We start from the raw sequence: 15,397 nt of genomic DNA on the forward strand, positions 1-15,397 counted from the left end.
GACGCCCCACGCGGCCGCGACCCGACTCTCCACGCGGCCGCGACCACTCCCCACGCCGCGACGCCCCCGCGACCCGACGCTCCACGCGGTTGCGACCACTCCCCACGCGCCCGCGACCACGCCCCGACGCTCCTCGGCTCCATCAACCACTCACTCCCCTGCGGATGAGATTCAGGTCGTGGTCCTTCCTTCTGGCAATGTTAGCATCTTCTGCGAACATTCTCACACGCGGCTTTACTTGAATGTGACTACTTCCATAAAACATGTTATTTCCATGTAGATCCCCAGAGGTGGGGCACAAAGGGCGTAATGTGTCACATCTCACTTCATGTCCAGGCCTGCTGGCTGGCGGCGCCTACCCTACTGTCCACTCACCCTCCCCGCCCTCTGTGCCGCCTGCACATCTCAATCTTTACCAGGTTCCTGTTCTTTTTCTTATTTGTGGATCCTTTTAATATCAAAAATATTAACCTTGTGTCATATATATTGAATATATTTTCTCCCAGTCCAAGTCTTTTGACTTTGTCTTTTGCCATCAATTGGGGGGAAAAAAAAGGGGCAGTCACCTAACCTTGAAAAGTTCTAGGCTTTCGTTTTAGTTGAAAAGGTCCCTCCCGGGGTGGGGGGTGAGAAGCCAGACTTGTGCTGTGACGGGTCTGATTGTCAGTAATGTAAGGTGAAGGGCCCTGGGCACTGGCTGCTCTACGATGTGAGTGTGTTTAACACTACTACACTGTGCATTTAAAAATGATTAAGCTGGTAAATTTTAACAATTAAAAATAGAAAACAGGCTCCCACCTAGAAGTTATGTATTTTCCTATAATTTCTCCTAATTTTATCACGGTTTTTCACCCTTAGTCCTTCAATCTATCTCGTGCTGACTGTGTATCTTTGTACATAGTATGTGTTACAGACCACGTTTTATCACCTAGTAGAACAGTGTCACATACTACTTCTTTAAGAGTTCTCTTAAAAAAAATAGTAATATCTCTAAATGATGGGATTATGGATGACTTTTATTTTTTGCTTCTCTGTTTCTAGAACTTCTACATTGACATATAGTACTTACACCGTTAGAAAATGCAGGGAATAAATCATAATTCTACTTAAATCTAGCAGTGAACAGCTTAATTATCAATTAGCACCTTAGCTTTCACACACTGTAGCCAGGCTCCTGAAGCAGCGGAACAGGGAGGACAGGAATGGAAGAGTATCTGATACCATGTAGTGCCAGCTACGCCAGGCATCTCTCACAGTGGGCGTATAACCGCGACCGCAGGCTCAGGTAAAGGGAAACCTTGCCCAGAGTCACACAACCAGTCATTGGTGGGACTGGGGCTTGAACCTAGGTCTGTTTGCTAAAATAATAGCTAACATATGTAGCACTCACCATGTGCCAAGCACTGTTCTAAGCCTTTTACATGAATTACCTCGACTATTCTTCATAATGACCTTTGAGGTAGGACCTATGCTGACCCCGTTTTATAAATGAGGCAGTCGAGGCAGAGAGGTCAGGTCTCCTGGCAAAGTCAGTATGCCCAGTAGGTGGGAAACGGGGGCCTGCACCCGCGGTCCGGTTCAGAGCCTAGGCTCTCACCACTGCGTGCCGCTGCCCAAACACCTGTGCCCTCAGCCATGCTGACCCTGGACTTCACAGTGCACTGCTGCTTCTCTCCTTCCTCTTTTCATCCAGAATGGAAAACACACAGGGAGAACGGGAGAGGTGGGTGGGACCATACCACTTACTACGTGGCATTTGAAATAATTTCCAATTCACAGATTCCAAATATATTGAAATAAAATTACAAACTTAGAGTGCATAATACTTGACAACTTTCAAAGTGCTTTCACACACCCCATCTCATTCAATCCTCCAGAGAGACGTAAAATAGGGAAGTATCCTTGGTTTATAGGGGACGAAGCTCAGATGGCAAAGTGATTTATCTGAGATGACACAATTAATAAAAGATTAAAAACAGATCTGAAACGAGTTTTTTTTCTTTTTTTTTTTTTCCAGAATGTTCTTTTTAACTATGTCATGCCACCTGGCGAGGGGAAGTTGAAAAATGTCCCCTCTTGTGCCCAGAGGCCAGCTTACCTAGACGAGCCCGCGTCCTGGGTCCTTGCATCTGACTTCGCAGTTCAGGCCTCAGATGGAACTTCTTTGCCTCATCGACGAGGTCCCTGCACTGCAAACTGCAGCGAATGAAGGGCTGGAACAGAGCAGACAGCAAGGTGGGCCACCGGGGCCACCTCCAACGTTACAGGTGTGAGCGGCACACTCATGATTGAGCTGCAGTTCATTTCTTAATACGGAAACCCAGGACGGCTGCTGGTGATAACCATGCAGGATTAAAAACGTTTTGGAACAAACTGTATGTTACCTGGTTCGAAAGTCAAACGCTCTAAGGTGTACACTGGGAGCATCCCCACCCAGGGTGGCACTGACAATAACCGCTCTTCTCTGTACACCCTCCGGTGACTAAGCGAAGGCAAGCACGTCACGATTAACACCACTTTTAAGAGAAACCAAAAGGCTTGTTATTTCCAGGGACGACAGAAGAGGCCAGTCTTGTCTGAGGCTGCTTTCCTGAGGCTCGCGGCACTGTCGCACTGCCTGGCAGACCACCGCACTGCTGACCTCCCGTCTCCCCGGATGCACCCTGCACCTTCCCCGCGCTGCGCAGGGCCGAGCCTGGTGCCCGTGAACTGCCACAGCGCTCCCGCACCTCGGGCCCCCCCACCGCAGGCAGCTGGTGCCTTTGGGGTCTCGGTGCCAAGTCTGTCTCGAGAGTCCAGGTCAGCGGCATCCGGGTGAGTTGTAAGGGAGAAATCTCGAGGAGGGAGGAAGAGTGAGAGGGGAGCCTGGACGTTCTCACATGGACAGCCGGAACCTGTGTTTGTAGGGAACTCTCAAAGAGACGTGGGCTGGTCAGAAGGCGACACTCGCTGACCTGGGCCTGACCCATGTGTCACAAGCCAACGTCCCCCAAGATATGGTCCAGGTAGGCCAGGCGATGCGGAAAATAAAGTTATATTGGAGAAATTCTTTTGTAAATAAACTAAAATGCATCAACCAACTTTCACCTTAGCTTCGCCAGAGACCAAAAATAAAGAAACCTGATAGCAAAGTACCTTTTTCAGGGCAATTTGGAATAATTTGTTTAATGAAGAAGGGGACAAAATTTATCACCCGATGTTGCTTATGTAAAACAAAAAGTCAACAAAGCAGAACGTTAAATTAAACCACAGATTTTCATCTGTGTCAGCAGCTGACTCGCCAAGCAATGGCCGGGAGACTCCCTAGCGCCACCCTCCTTGGCACTCCCTGGAGAGGGCGGCCAGCAGCCCTGTGCCTGCAGAAGCAAGCTGGGGACAAGGTCCTGGGCCCTGTGGCGGCGCCTCACCTCGGCGTCCACCACGTCGGTGATGTAGCGGGGCGTCAGCAGGGGCATGCGGACGTACTGCAGCAGCTCAGGCAGGCACTCCTCCCGCTCCTTCCCCGCGTGCTTCACCCAGGTGAGGACGGCCTCGAACACCGGCTCTTCAGAGTCCACCTGCGAAGGCACAGTCACACGTCCCAGGCCTCTGCTTCTCCAGTGGTCTCACACCCACGACAGTAGCCATACTTGCTTCTCCTGCCTGGTCCCCACCCCCAGTCACCACGGTTTCCCATCTTCCAGGGACAGCTGGGTTCTCAGGAAAACAATCTCTTCCAACATGACTCACCAAGACTGGGAGGAAAATTATAATCAAATGGGGTAAAATATCGAAGATAGATCATGCCTAATAAACCATCAGTCACAGGCTGGTTTTCACTTGAGAATTTTTCCCATTTTGCAACTTTTTTCTGGTCTCTTCTGAAATTTTCAGGGAGCGGGGGGAGAAACTGTTGTCCTGTTCAAAACTGACTCTTAAAATCACTTTTGTGTGTCCGAGATGAGTGATGACCGCCAGGCCTGCCCCTACCACCTGCTCGAGCCTGTGGGGCTGGAACCTCTGTACGTCACTCAAGGCATCATCCATGGGCACCTGAGCAACCGCGGGGTACGAGGCCTCCTGCTACTTGAGGTAACAGGCCTGACAGTCACTCAGGGAGCTCAGGTCTAAGCTCATGCAGGACAGAGCGTAACCCTGTGACACCCCTGAACAGCGTTGGGCGCAACGACACCAAGGACCTTCCACGGAGACACACCAGGGCGCAGGTCCTGCGTCCTTCCCGCCAGCCCAGTGGATCTGTCCCGAGACGCCGTCCCGCGTGTGACAGCACCCGGGCAACGAAACCACCTGTGACCGCTTTCTAAGAAGTAGAAACACGGAAAACGCTTTGAGGGGTTCACCGACCGAGTGCCGGGAACCAGAGACAGCGGCTCATTCGCCGGTGTGCGTGTCACACGTGGGCACCTCCACGTGGGAGAGAAGGCCAGTGGAGAAAGGAGCATGTGGCCATGCCACACCACACAGGAGGCAGCCTACGAGGCAGAAAACTGGGGTTTCCTAACCTCGACTGAGGGGTGCAGGGATGGCCTCCCTGCAGAAGCGGCAGTTTCCAATCTGGTGGCGGAGCAGCAGTTAGCGGGGGACAGTGGGGAGAGTCCTCCAAGGCAGAGCACGGCACACCCCCGGGGCCGCACTGTCCCATATGGGGCCACCAGCCACGAGCGGCCACATTCACACAAGGTAAAACCAGCGTCACAGCTCGGCTTCTGAGCCACACCGGCCACGTCTCGGGCGCACAACTGCTCCGGGTGGCTAGTGAGCTAAACGGCGCACTCAGGTCCTCCCGTCCAACGGCCCTGTCCTACACAAAGAGCTGGCAGCAAGGGAAATGACAGAAGGCTGGTGCAGTGCAGCGCGGGAGGGAGGGAGGAAAGTGACAGATCAAGCTGGAGAAGTAAACAAGGACCAGACCGCATCACTCTAAGAGCACCTGGATACCACGAAGACGCCCCATGCAGGCTGGCGGTCTGATCGCATCCATGCTGGTACACTCCCCTGGGGAGCACGGGTGGGACAGTGGACAAGGACTGAGAGCTGCGAGGCACTTGGAGGCTCCTCTGGCACTCTAGGCAAACGGTGGCGGTGCACAGACTATGACAGTGGTGCCAGAAACCTACATGCCCTTTGCATGGGAAGCCGAACCAACCCAGCCTGACGGATTCCACGCAGGGAGTGCAGAGCGCTGCCTGGGATTGTCTTAAATTTTTTTTTCAAGAATGACAGGCTGATCGTTTTAAATAGCTAACTGCACGCTAGATTACGACACATTCTAGGTTTAAATCAGACACGTCAATTTAAAATGGGATTTTTCAATCCTTGATCTTACTGAAAACAGAACTAGAATTGCAAAAGGACAGCTAAATCAAGAGGGGAAAACCCCAACATTCGTGCTTTACTGGGGAGAAATTTTTCACAGAGAATTCTTTCAATGTGTCAGGCACTGACGCTCTTACTCAGCGCTCAGAACAGCCCTGGGGACTCAGCACCAGTTACCTACATTTTAAGGGAGAGGAGACTAGAGGTTGGGTGGCACGTGCCACACAGCCAGAGGCAACCTCCATCTGCTTCCAAAGCCCTCGCTGATCCAACCAACATGCTGTGCTGCTTCCCACTGGTTCAAGTGCTATTGTCTTACATAACAGGAAGCGTGAGTTAGCAATGGAGAGTCAGACATCTGGTTCCTATTTCACGCTAGTCTATGAAAAGGAAAAAAAGGTGTCATTCGCTGTCTTCTTAGACAGATGCAACCATACAATGGCGTTCTCAAACTGTTTCTTCTCAGCTTCTGAATAAAAAAATAGGTTAGTATTTGCTCGGCCTGTTCCCAAGTGTATAGATCTGAAACATGAGACTTCTGCGAGCGCCCCTGACTTGCTCAGTTGGAAACAGACTAGCCCGGAGACCAAGTCAGACTAGTGGTTGAGGGAAGAGCCTGGACCAGGCTGCCCAGATCTGAGTCCTGGCTCTACCACTTACTGGCTGTGTCTGATGGCTGACCTCGAAGCCTGTTTCCTCCGCTGAAAGATGGAGCTGCTTTGGAGAATAAGATAAAAAACGCCAAGAACGGTGCCATTAGAATGGCAGATGTCAAAAGATGATTGTAAAATGAGCGGATGGGTAACAGAAAAATCTGGTTCCCTTCCAATTCATGCTTAATCTGCACCGTGCTGAACAGCAATTCTTACCCTCTAGGCTCATACACTTTAGCAAGGAAGGTGGCGAACTCCCGCCCAAACACATGCAAATCAGCCTGGCATGTGATTCAGGGCCGTTGAAAGGGGCCTGTGGAGCCCGCGTGGGTGCGCGCCTGAGAAGCCCGGCCACAGGCGCAGGTGCCTCCACCAGCCACTCCGGACGTCCTGGCCCGGCCCGAGACGCTGCGGGGCAGCTGGCGCGCACCTGAATCTCGTCGCACTTGATGAGCTTCTCCACCTCGCCCTGGCTCAGCAGGATGAACTCCTCGTGCTGCACCACCTCCGGAAAGTGCTTCTGGCTGAACACCTCCGCCGCCTGCATGAGGTCAGCACAGCCGTGCGTCTCGGCGAAGTCCCGGATGCCCAAGCAGTTGGATGGGTCCAGCTGGCTGTCCAGGAACTCGCAGCAGGCCTGCTTCACACCTGCGGTGACAAAGACGGCGACACTCAGGGCGCCCATCTTCTCGACATAGGCCGACACCCAAAATCAGACGAGAAATCACCTTTTTATTTGCTTTTTAATCTCCACTGCGTCTATCTGGGTCTACAGGCACGCGCACATGTGTTTGAGTAAAAGACAGAGAATTTTATTTTTGGCTTGTGTTAACTTCAACGGAAGTAAATATGCATGAGGCTCACTGGTAAACACGAAGAAAATACAGTTTTTGACAGCGAGATAGCTTCATAGTGAAAATGCTTTGACCAGTTATCGTTTCTGATATTTGAGAGGATACACCATGGAGTACTGTACAAAATGTTTCATTTTGGACTTTCAGATATATCTTTCAAATAGATCTATCTACCACAACCTCACCACTAGAGCCTACGTTACGAAGAAAGCAAATCTACGTTAAATGCTGTCAAACACACTGGCCAAGAAGCATAAACAGCTTTGTCGCAACCTTTTGCCTGGGGATACCCTATGCGGTCTTCCTGCCGCTTAACTCGTGTTTAGAACGAAAGGTTAATTTTAAGACTAATACGAGAGATTAGGACACTGACATGCACAGAGGAAAGACCATGTGAAGACACCAGGAAAGGATGACCATCTATAAGCCAAGGAGAGGGGCCCTCAGAACCAACCAACCCTGCCAACACCTTGATCTCAGACTTGTAGCTTTCAGAACTGTGAGGAATGAAATTTCTGTTCTTTAAGCCACTTAGACTGTGGCGCTTCGTTGTGGAAGCCGTGGCAAACTAACGCAAGTACAGTCTCAATACCTGGCTGATAAATACGACATGGCCCCAGACTCCAAAGTGCTCCGAGTCTAGCCACTTGTCACAATCCTCCGGAGACACTTTTCTCCAGGCAGGGAGCAGTATAATTGTGAATGAGGCCATGCCTAAATCGAGAATTCTGGAACTGCCTGCAAGGATGGAGCTGGATACCAGGCCAAGGCCAAGTGGATCGTAAAGGTGGCCACACCACAACAAAGCATCAGGAGGGGTGCCAAGTCACAGAACTGCAAGCAAAACAGGGAGGAGTTGTGCTGGATGAGAAACAAGCCAAATGATCCAGTCAAGAAGAAGGGCCAGGTCACAGAGGCAAAGGATAAAAGGCAAAGCCCAAAGGCACAGGGCAACAGGAAAGGGTCAATAGGACTGCTTTCTGGGTCCGGAGCCCACCTGAGACCCACTTGGCAGTAACGTCCAGTTTTAGAAAACATAAACTGACTTCCCTTTCATGCCTCTTTATCTGAGTAAAACCACTGCATTCAAATTAAATTCTGACATCCCACCAAAACATGGTTGAGTGATAGACCGATCATAGCTGTGTCATGTTGGGTTCCCTAGGAACAGAGGCTGAGAGGAAGATTCTGGAACACAGTAGTTTTTAATTTGAATAGCAGAAAGAATAAATCTCCCCTTATTTTCTACTTTTTCAAAAACATTTTTGGCCATTTTGCATATTTTGTTTTCTTATATACATTCTTAAATCATTATTCTCAATTTAAAAAGAAAGCCTGTTGTATTTGATTGAAATTGCATGAAATTTATACAGTTAATTGAAAAAGATTAACGGTTTTATTACGTTAAGACTTTTAATCCAGGAGCATGGTATATCTCTATATTTATGCGGTTGTTTCATGTCCCTCAAAATTCACAGCTCTCTAAAATAAATCTTATACTTTCTGTTAAAAAAAAAAAAAGACTACTACAAGACATTCTGATAGTAGCAACAGCAAACAGCCTTGCAGCACACTCGAGTGACAGCTTCTTCTGTAAAGTGAAGAAAAATGACAAGGCTGCAGAGTGGAAGTCTTTTGTGCCACACTGTTATATTTACTTATGAAATACTTCTAAATGACCACAGGAAAGTGCGCATTTCTTTAACAAAAAATGTCAGGTCTAATATCCCATGTACTGATTAACAAAATATATTTATATCTTCCTAAGGACATCTGAAGTGTTAAGCAACCAACCGTTTTTTGTTGTTTTTTAACTTTTATAGGAGTTTATGTGAGCTTAACTGATGACACAGGCTGGGAAGCCGGATCTCAAATGCTCCTGAGATTAGAAATCTCATGCTTAAGAAATTCGGATCCCATTTCTGTGCCTGGTACGATGTGCCCTCCACAACAGCTTCTGCTTCAGCGTCAAAGCAAGTGCAGCCAGACCGCTACTTCCCAAACTCCGGCACGACGCCTATAAAACTCTTGGGACTTAAGCTATAAAACCAATTACAACACAGCACTATGTACCTAATTTTTACTCTACACGAAGATTTACTCCATAAGGAATACAAACGTTTAACCACTATGCTGTATAACTGAAACTAGTATAATGTTGAATGTCAACTGTAATTGAAAAAAAATTGTTTTAATTTACTAGAAGACTCCAGTGAAGAAAAAAACAGGATACTAGCAACAAGCTCATATTTCTCTAACTGAAAAGTTCAGAGTATAAATTTAATTTTACAGCTGTGCAGTAATACAGGAGCTTCACAGCTTCAACCATGTAACTAAAACCGAAAATGTTCAATCATCTGTACAGAAAAACTGGAAATAATAGAAAATAATCATTGGCAGTTAAGAAAGACAGACTGGGAGGTGGAAGGGGAACCGCTCTGCTCCCGTGAGAACTTCTACTTTCATTTTTGTGTAGCAATTAAAATTTTAATACATAATTTACATGGTTCAAAAAATTAAAGGTACAAAAGGCCTTACCCCAAAGAGCCCCCTGGCCTTCCTACCCACCTGGCGTCTGGTCCCTTCCATGGGGGCAATGGACAGCGCCAGTTTCTTGTTTCCTCGTGGGGCTGTTTCCATGTATTATTTCCTCCTCTGTTTTTTAAAACACAGAACTGGTGTAAATGTTCTGTTCTGAAGAACCCAACACTCACATCTGGAGAGGTCCCTTTCTACCGTGACTGAAATCTGACCTTCCGTGCCTGGGTGGACACACGATTGCCGTCTGTCTCCACGACCCCGTGAGTAAGGTGGCCGTTCATGTGAGCATGTGCAGGCCACCTTGGCCTGACCGATGCAACTGCAGCATCTGTACCTTTCAGCTGAAGCAGACAGGCTGCAGGGAGCAGCTCCTGCACATTCTCCACGGTCACGTGCACCGTCTCCGTGTACACGAAGTCCAGCAGGATCTCCATGGTCGCAGCGGTCAGACCTTGGATGTCCACGTACGGTTTCCCCTTCTCTGAGAGCTGGAGATTCAAAGGGCATGAGTTATAGCTCCACAAGGTCAAAGCAGCATCTCCTGTCCAAGAACCTGAATGGACATTAATAACACTAATTGAATACGCATCTTTTTAAAAATTATGAGGCATTCTGTTTGATTTGTATAAAGCAAACATGGCACGTAGTTGAAGCTGTTCGAACGGGGGAGGAACAGTATGTAACCCAGGAGCATGCAGTGCGGCAGCGCCCCCCGGAATACCAACCCGACCCGCGAATCGTCTGAAACACCGCTTTCGTAGTAAACATGGCTATATCACTGAGTAGAATGTAGCGGTTCCACAAACACACCCACAGTGTCCCTGAGCTTTTAAGGTAAAGCGTGAAATTTCAAAGACATTTCACGTTCGGAGAGGACCCTGCAAGATTCTCCAGTACTGTCTCATCTGTCCTTAGACGACATTTGGTAATGATGAAAAGATACATGCAGGTCACCTTAAGGGCCGTCTGCTGTGACACTGAACACGACCGAGTTGTCTGATCCTTCTGCAAGGCAGTGGGATGTTTCCACTTTGGGATTACTGAGTTGTGGTGGGATGTTTAGGCCATGGTACGCTGTTGGAGGTGTGCTTCATGAGGCTGGTTAATCACGGGAAACTAGCTCAGGTGAAAACCCTCAAGTTTATAGGACAGTAAACTATCAGAGAAACTGATTACCTTAGGAAAATTTTACTAGATCATAGAAATTCAGATTACTCACAAAACTCCAGGGTACTTCTACTCTGAACTAAATGTCTTTATCGGCTTTGATCCCTACATCAGCCCAGAATAGTCAAAAAGCATTCGCTCCGAAGACCAAGACCAAAACCAGTCCCCAACACTAAAGTCACTAGTGCACTATTTTTGGAAAATATATTTTTTTAATTTATTTAGTTTCAAGTATACAGTACATTGGTTAGCTATAGGGTTCATAAAACTATCCCTCCAATTGCTCCCTCCCTCCCCGGACCCTCCACCGAGCCAACATATTAATGCTGACTGCATTCCCTATGCCGTGCTCCCCCTCCCCGTGACCATCTATCAACTAGTAATTGGTACTTCTTTAACCCTTCGCCACATTTTCGCTGCCCCCAACCTCCCTCCCCTCTGTCCATCACCAAATTGTCCACTATATTTGTGAATCTGTTTTTGATTAGTTTGTTCTTTTTGTTCCTTAGATTCTGCATATAAGTGAAACCATATGGTATTTATCTTTGTCTGTCTGACTTATTTCACTCAGCATGATAACCTCTAGGTCCATCCATGCAAATGGTAGGATTTCATGTTTTTTAATGGCTGAGGGGAAAATATTTTATTAACATGTAACAGTATAAGATTTATAATCAGAGACATATAAGAACACTTATTCCAGAAGTTTCTTATTCAATAAACTATATTCACATCCACCAAATAGCTTAAATATGGAAACTTCACTGAGATAACTTAGAGCAATGACGGATCATCTCACATTTATATCCGCTTTACAAGTTTTCAGAGAGGTTCCGATTCACTATTACTTCATCTCGTTCTCGCAGCAACCTGGTAAGATAGTCAGGTCTGATACTGTTGCCACTCAGGACATAAAGGACCTAAGGTTCAAAGAAGTCATGTGACCTAACCAGTGAGAGAGAGAAAACTTGCTTGGGCCTCACTCTTGTGGTCTTTCAAATGGACCACACTGAGGAGCATTTCAAGGCTAGAAGAGAACAATGAAATCATCTGGTTGAATCACTTTATTTACAGATCATCCGGTGAAGTTACACGGTTGCCAGGCTCATATAGAATTCCTAAGAGAATCAAGCCCAGAATCCAGGTCTCTGGATGCTCACCTTTATATTAATTCTCTTAAAAATAAAGACAAAACCATCTGGTATTTTCGTGCCCAATGTTAGATTATTATTTTTTTTTTAAAAAAAAGACCATAATCACTGATAAGAAAAAAATAAGAAATCTTTTTCATAACTCCATATTAAAGTCTGAATGTGGAGAGAGTGAAGACCAACGTTTTCTTCAGGCTGACAAAGAGGCTGCACAGCAGTGCTGAGCAGGCAGTAGTTCTAGGCCATTAGTTTCCTGCTCAGCAGCTGCTGGGTGACACGCTCCCTACCCACTTGACAGCCAACTCCTGATGCGCCTGGGCAGACACCATAGGGGACAGTAGAGGATGGGGATCTGTAACGTTATATTACACAGGACCATTTAGAGCTAGCTTGCATTAGCTGGAAGCATCTGTCACGTTTCCATGTTTCTCCTACCAGCTATGTGACTGCACACTGGCTCTTACTAGCAAACAGTTTTGGCTTTAAAACTAGATTCTGGAAAACAAAAATCCATATTTCAGAGGCTGAGGAAGTGCGGTAGTTAAAAATCGTTTGAGCTTTAGAGTCAGAAAAGTTAAGATTAAATCCCACCTCTACCATTTACAAGCCATGTGACTTTGGGCAAGCCATCCACTATCTGAGATATGAAAACGAGAACCACTGCTTCGTTCGGACAACGAGCGGTAACATCTAGCCCTACGGCGGTGAACGAGCTCAGCAACCCGCTAACACGGCACCTGGCCCATAAGAGGTGGTTACTGTCATTGTCATGGCACTACCTCTCCTCTGCAGACCCAGCAGCAACACTAAGGTGATGGGACTAACTAAAGAAAATAAAGAAAACAGTGGTGGTTAAAAAGGTTTTTAAAAAAATGTTCCCATCATGAAACATTCCAGGCGTATGTGTAAGTGTAGATAATTGATATAATAAACACTGGTGTCCTCGTCACTCAAGCTTAATAAAAGCCAAGATAACTTATTTAAAAATTAAAAATCAGAGTTGAGATCTTGAAAAACGAAAAAGTCACAGTGCTCATGCACAGACTGCTCTATGACCCTGAGGTCATGGAGACCCAGCCAGACTGACCGCCCGATCCGTCGGAGCGGCCCCCCGCCGTCCCCGTGACCCACTACGCCCCGCTCTGCAGGACATCGTTGGTACACCTCCTTAATAGTCGCTGATGGCGACGGCGCAGTCAGCCTCCTTCTTTGGTCTCTCGTGTCTGGGGAATTTTCCCGACAGTGCTCTCCTGCTCAGCTCTCTGAAAGCACCTCCTAATGTGTTCAATACCTTTCCTTCACTCGTGTTTCGCCAATTACTAAGGCAGCCTTAATACTGTGAGCCTGCCTTTTCTCTCGTCAGGCCAGCTTTCCCTGATCCCCTCTGCTAACTGCTTATACTCCAGAGACAGCCTCTCTTCCCAGTCGGACTCCACTTGGCTGTACAGTCACTCACGGTCCTCTTCCTCCCTCCCGAAATTACTCTGGAATCTACACTGGTAGAATGAATCCTGATTTTCTTTACCTATTGTAAGGAGAGATGGGATGAGGACTGAACCCCACGCCTGTCCTTCCCTCCTATCACCCTAGCGTTCACTTTAAAACATTAAACTCTAGCAAGAGAAAAACAGGAAAACATTTAAAAAACAGCAAGTAAAACCCAACGTCAGAGCCTGCCCATGTACCCCATGCTTCAGAAACTCACTGTCACATCCAGGTGCACGATGTGGTTCCGGGAGCGGGCGACAGGCTTCCGTGTCTTACCTCGCTAGTGAACATGGCGCAGAAGTAATCGCTGCAGGCCGCCAGCACGATCCGATGGGCCGGGAAGTCCTTCTGCTCCACTCTCAGCGTCACGTCACAGAGGGTGTTGCTCTTCCTGAGGGAGTTCATGGAATTGAGGATGGACTTAGCATGAGTGTTCGTCATGATGTCCTTGGGGGCCATAATGCCTCCCATCAGGCGATACGGAGAAAGAATGGAAGGGGTCCTTGGACTCTGCCAATACGAGAAGAAAAAACAATCAGTACATCTATCTGAAGGACTGGGGACAAGGAACAGTTCTGATTAGCTTTACAGCTTAAGGAGGCTTCCTCAGAACCACCCACCAAGTAGAGGGCACCCCTCTTCCCGGCATCAGCCCCACAATGCAGCAAATCCAAGTGAAATGATCTCATCTCCTCTGAATTGTGTGATCACTGAGTGCCCCTACCACTTGACATTTAATATAATCAGTACCAAATGGTATTGTAAATAGGAACTATACACGTCCTGCATATCTTCAGAAGACTGTCTCAAATCATAAAATAATGAAACATAAAATTTCTAAAAGGCATGTATCGCTATTACTTAATATCCATAAGAGATTAAATGGGTTAAGTATTTAGAAAGTGGGGATCCTGTTTCATATGCTTTTTCTATCCGAACAGGTGTACACCAAATGTGCAGTAAATGAATGCAAAAGAAAAATGTGCATTCAACTTAGAGCAGTAAAAGCCAGTCAATGAAAATAAGTTTTTTTCTAAAGTATGCAAAGAATTATTTATGATGACTTCGAAACATATCTAGAGTCCTCTTAAAATGAAACTCCAGATGAAGACCCAGTATCTACACTGAATGGAAGCCATGCAAGCTGTCCGGACTGTCACTTGATTAAGCTACGGAAGCTCTTCCTACTCCACGTTACTAGTAAGTGCCCATCAACATTGGCAAATCAATACTTGCAGTAATTCTATACTGAAAAAAAGAACCTTATTAGGATAGAAACTTATCGAAACTCCACTACTCATTTTACTGCCACAGTCACTTAAATGAACTGTTACAGATTACACATCAAAAAAATCAGTGTAAGAAGTATTTTCTTGATTATCGACAGGCTTTGTCACACTATTTTTTCCTTCAGTGACAAGTTCTGGGGGATGAAATGAGTGGGGTAGTTATTAAGAGTCAAACTTATTCGGAATTCAAAATTTTCTGAAATTATCCAAGAAAAAAAAAATGAAACCAGGGTCTTCGAGAGTCCAAAACTCACAACCATAATTTTGGACTAGTAAAAACATCCTAAATTCTCATCTCGTCCTGTTTACAGTTCGCTTATCACTCTGTGGGCACTCTGGATAATCCCTCGAACTTTGCAAGATCCGTTTCACAGAAAAGGAGATGAGTCATCAAAGCATATGTTTTTCAAAAACATTTTCCTGAAGTCAACTTAATTGCAAGTGCGGAGCCGCAGAAAGGTCTGAACGAACGCCCACTGCCTGTGAAGACCTCCCGAGGGCCCCGCGGGGCTCGGAACGACTGGGGCGCTATCCCTGCGAGCTGACATAACCCTCACGCGGCGTCGGGGTCTCGGACCTTCCTGCGCCCCGCTGCCGAGGTGCTCCGTCCTACGGCCTCCGAGAGCACCTGGCAGACACCGGAAGCGGCGACGCGTCGCGGAACCGCGGAGCCCCGGTGGGAGACGGGGGAGGGGCCCCGCGACGGGACGGGACGCCGGCCGGCGCCGCAGGCGCAGGTCCGAGCGCGGGGCGGACTGCGGGCCGCGCCGCCGCCGCCCCCGCCCGCGAGCCGCCTCCCCGCAGAGGGAGGCGGCGTGGGGGCCGCCGCGCCCCGCTCTGCGCCCGCTCACCTGCGGCCCCGCCCGTGGGGGTGGCGGGCAGACGGGGCGCGCGGCCAGCGGGCGGCTCGGGAGGACCCCAGGCGCCGCCGCCGCCGC

General features: G+C 47.9%; 1 protein-coding gene across 4 annotated transcripts in view; it reads right to left on the reverse strand.

Moving 5' to 3' along the window:
- Positions 1–15,397, reverse strand: part of KLHL12 (kelch like family member 12) — a 24,711-nt gene extending 9,314 nt beyond the window's left edge. Inside the window, exons 1-7 of one of the 4 annotated variants that reach the window (XR_005657479.1) lie at positions 15,311–15,391; positions 13,447–13,680; positions 9,699–9,852; positions 9,392–9,478; positions 6,400–6,617; positions 3,408–3,557; positions 2,099–2,213 (exon numbers count right to left, since the gene is read on the reverse strand). Coding sequence is in view for 3 of the 4 variants with exons in the window: in XM_039883605.1 (XP_039739539.1) it covers positions 2,099–2,213; positions 3,408–3,557; positions 6,400–6,617; positions 9,392–9,478; positions 9,699–9,852; positions 13,447–13,641 (919 nt within the window). In the remaining variant the exon portion in view is untranslated. Of the gene's footprint in view, positions 1–2,098; positions 2,214–3,407; positions 3,558–6,399; positions 6,618–9,391; positions 9,479–9,698; positions 9,853–13,387; positions 13,681–15,310 lie in introns of those variants that run through there. The other 3 variants (XM_039883605.1, XM_039883606.1, XM_039883604.1) reach the window with 3 other exon arrangements.

This window comes from Pteropus medius, unplaced genomic scaffold, assembly GCF_902729225.1.
Source record: "Pteropus medius unplaced genomic scaffold, Ma_sr-lr_union100, whole genome shotgun sequence".
Taxonomy (NCBI): domain Eukaryota; kingdom Metazoa; phylum Chordata; class Mammalia; order Chiroptera; family Pteropodidae; genus Pteropus; species Pteropus medius.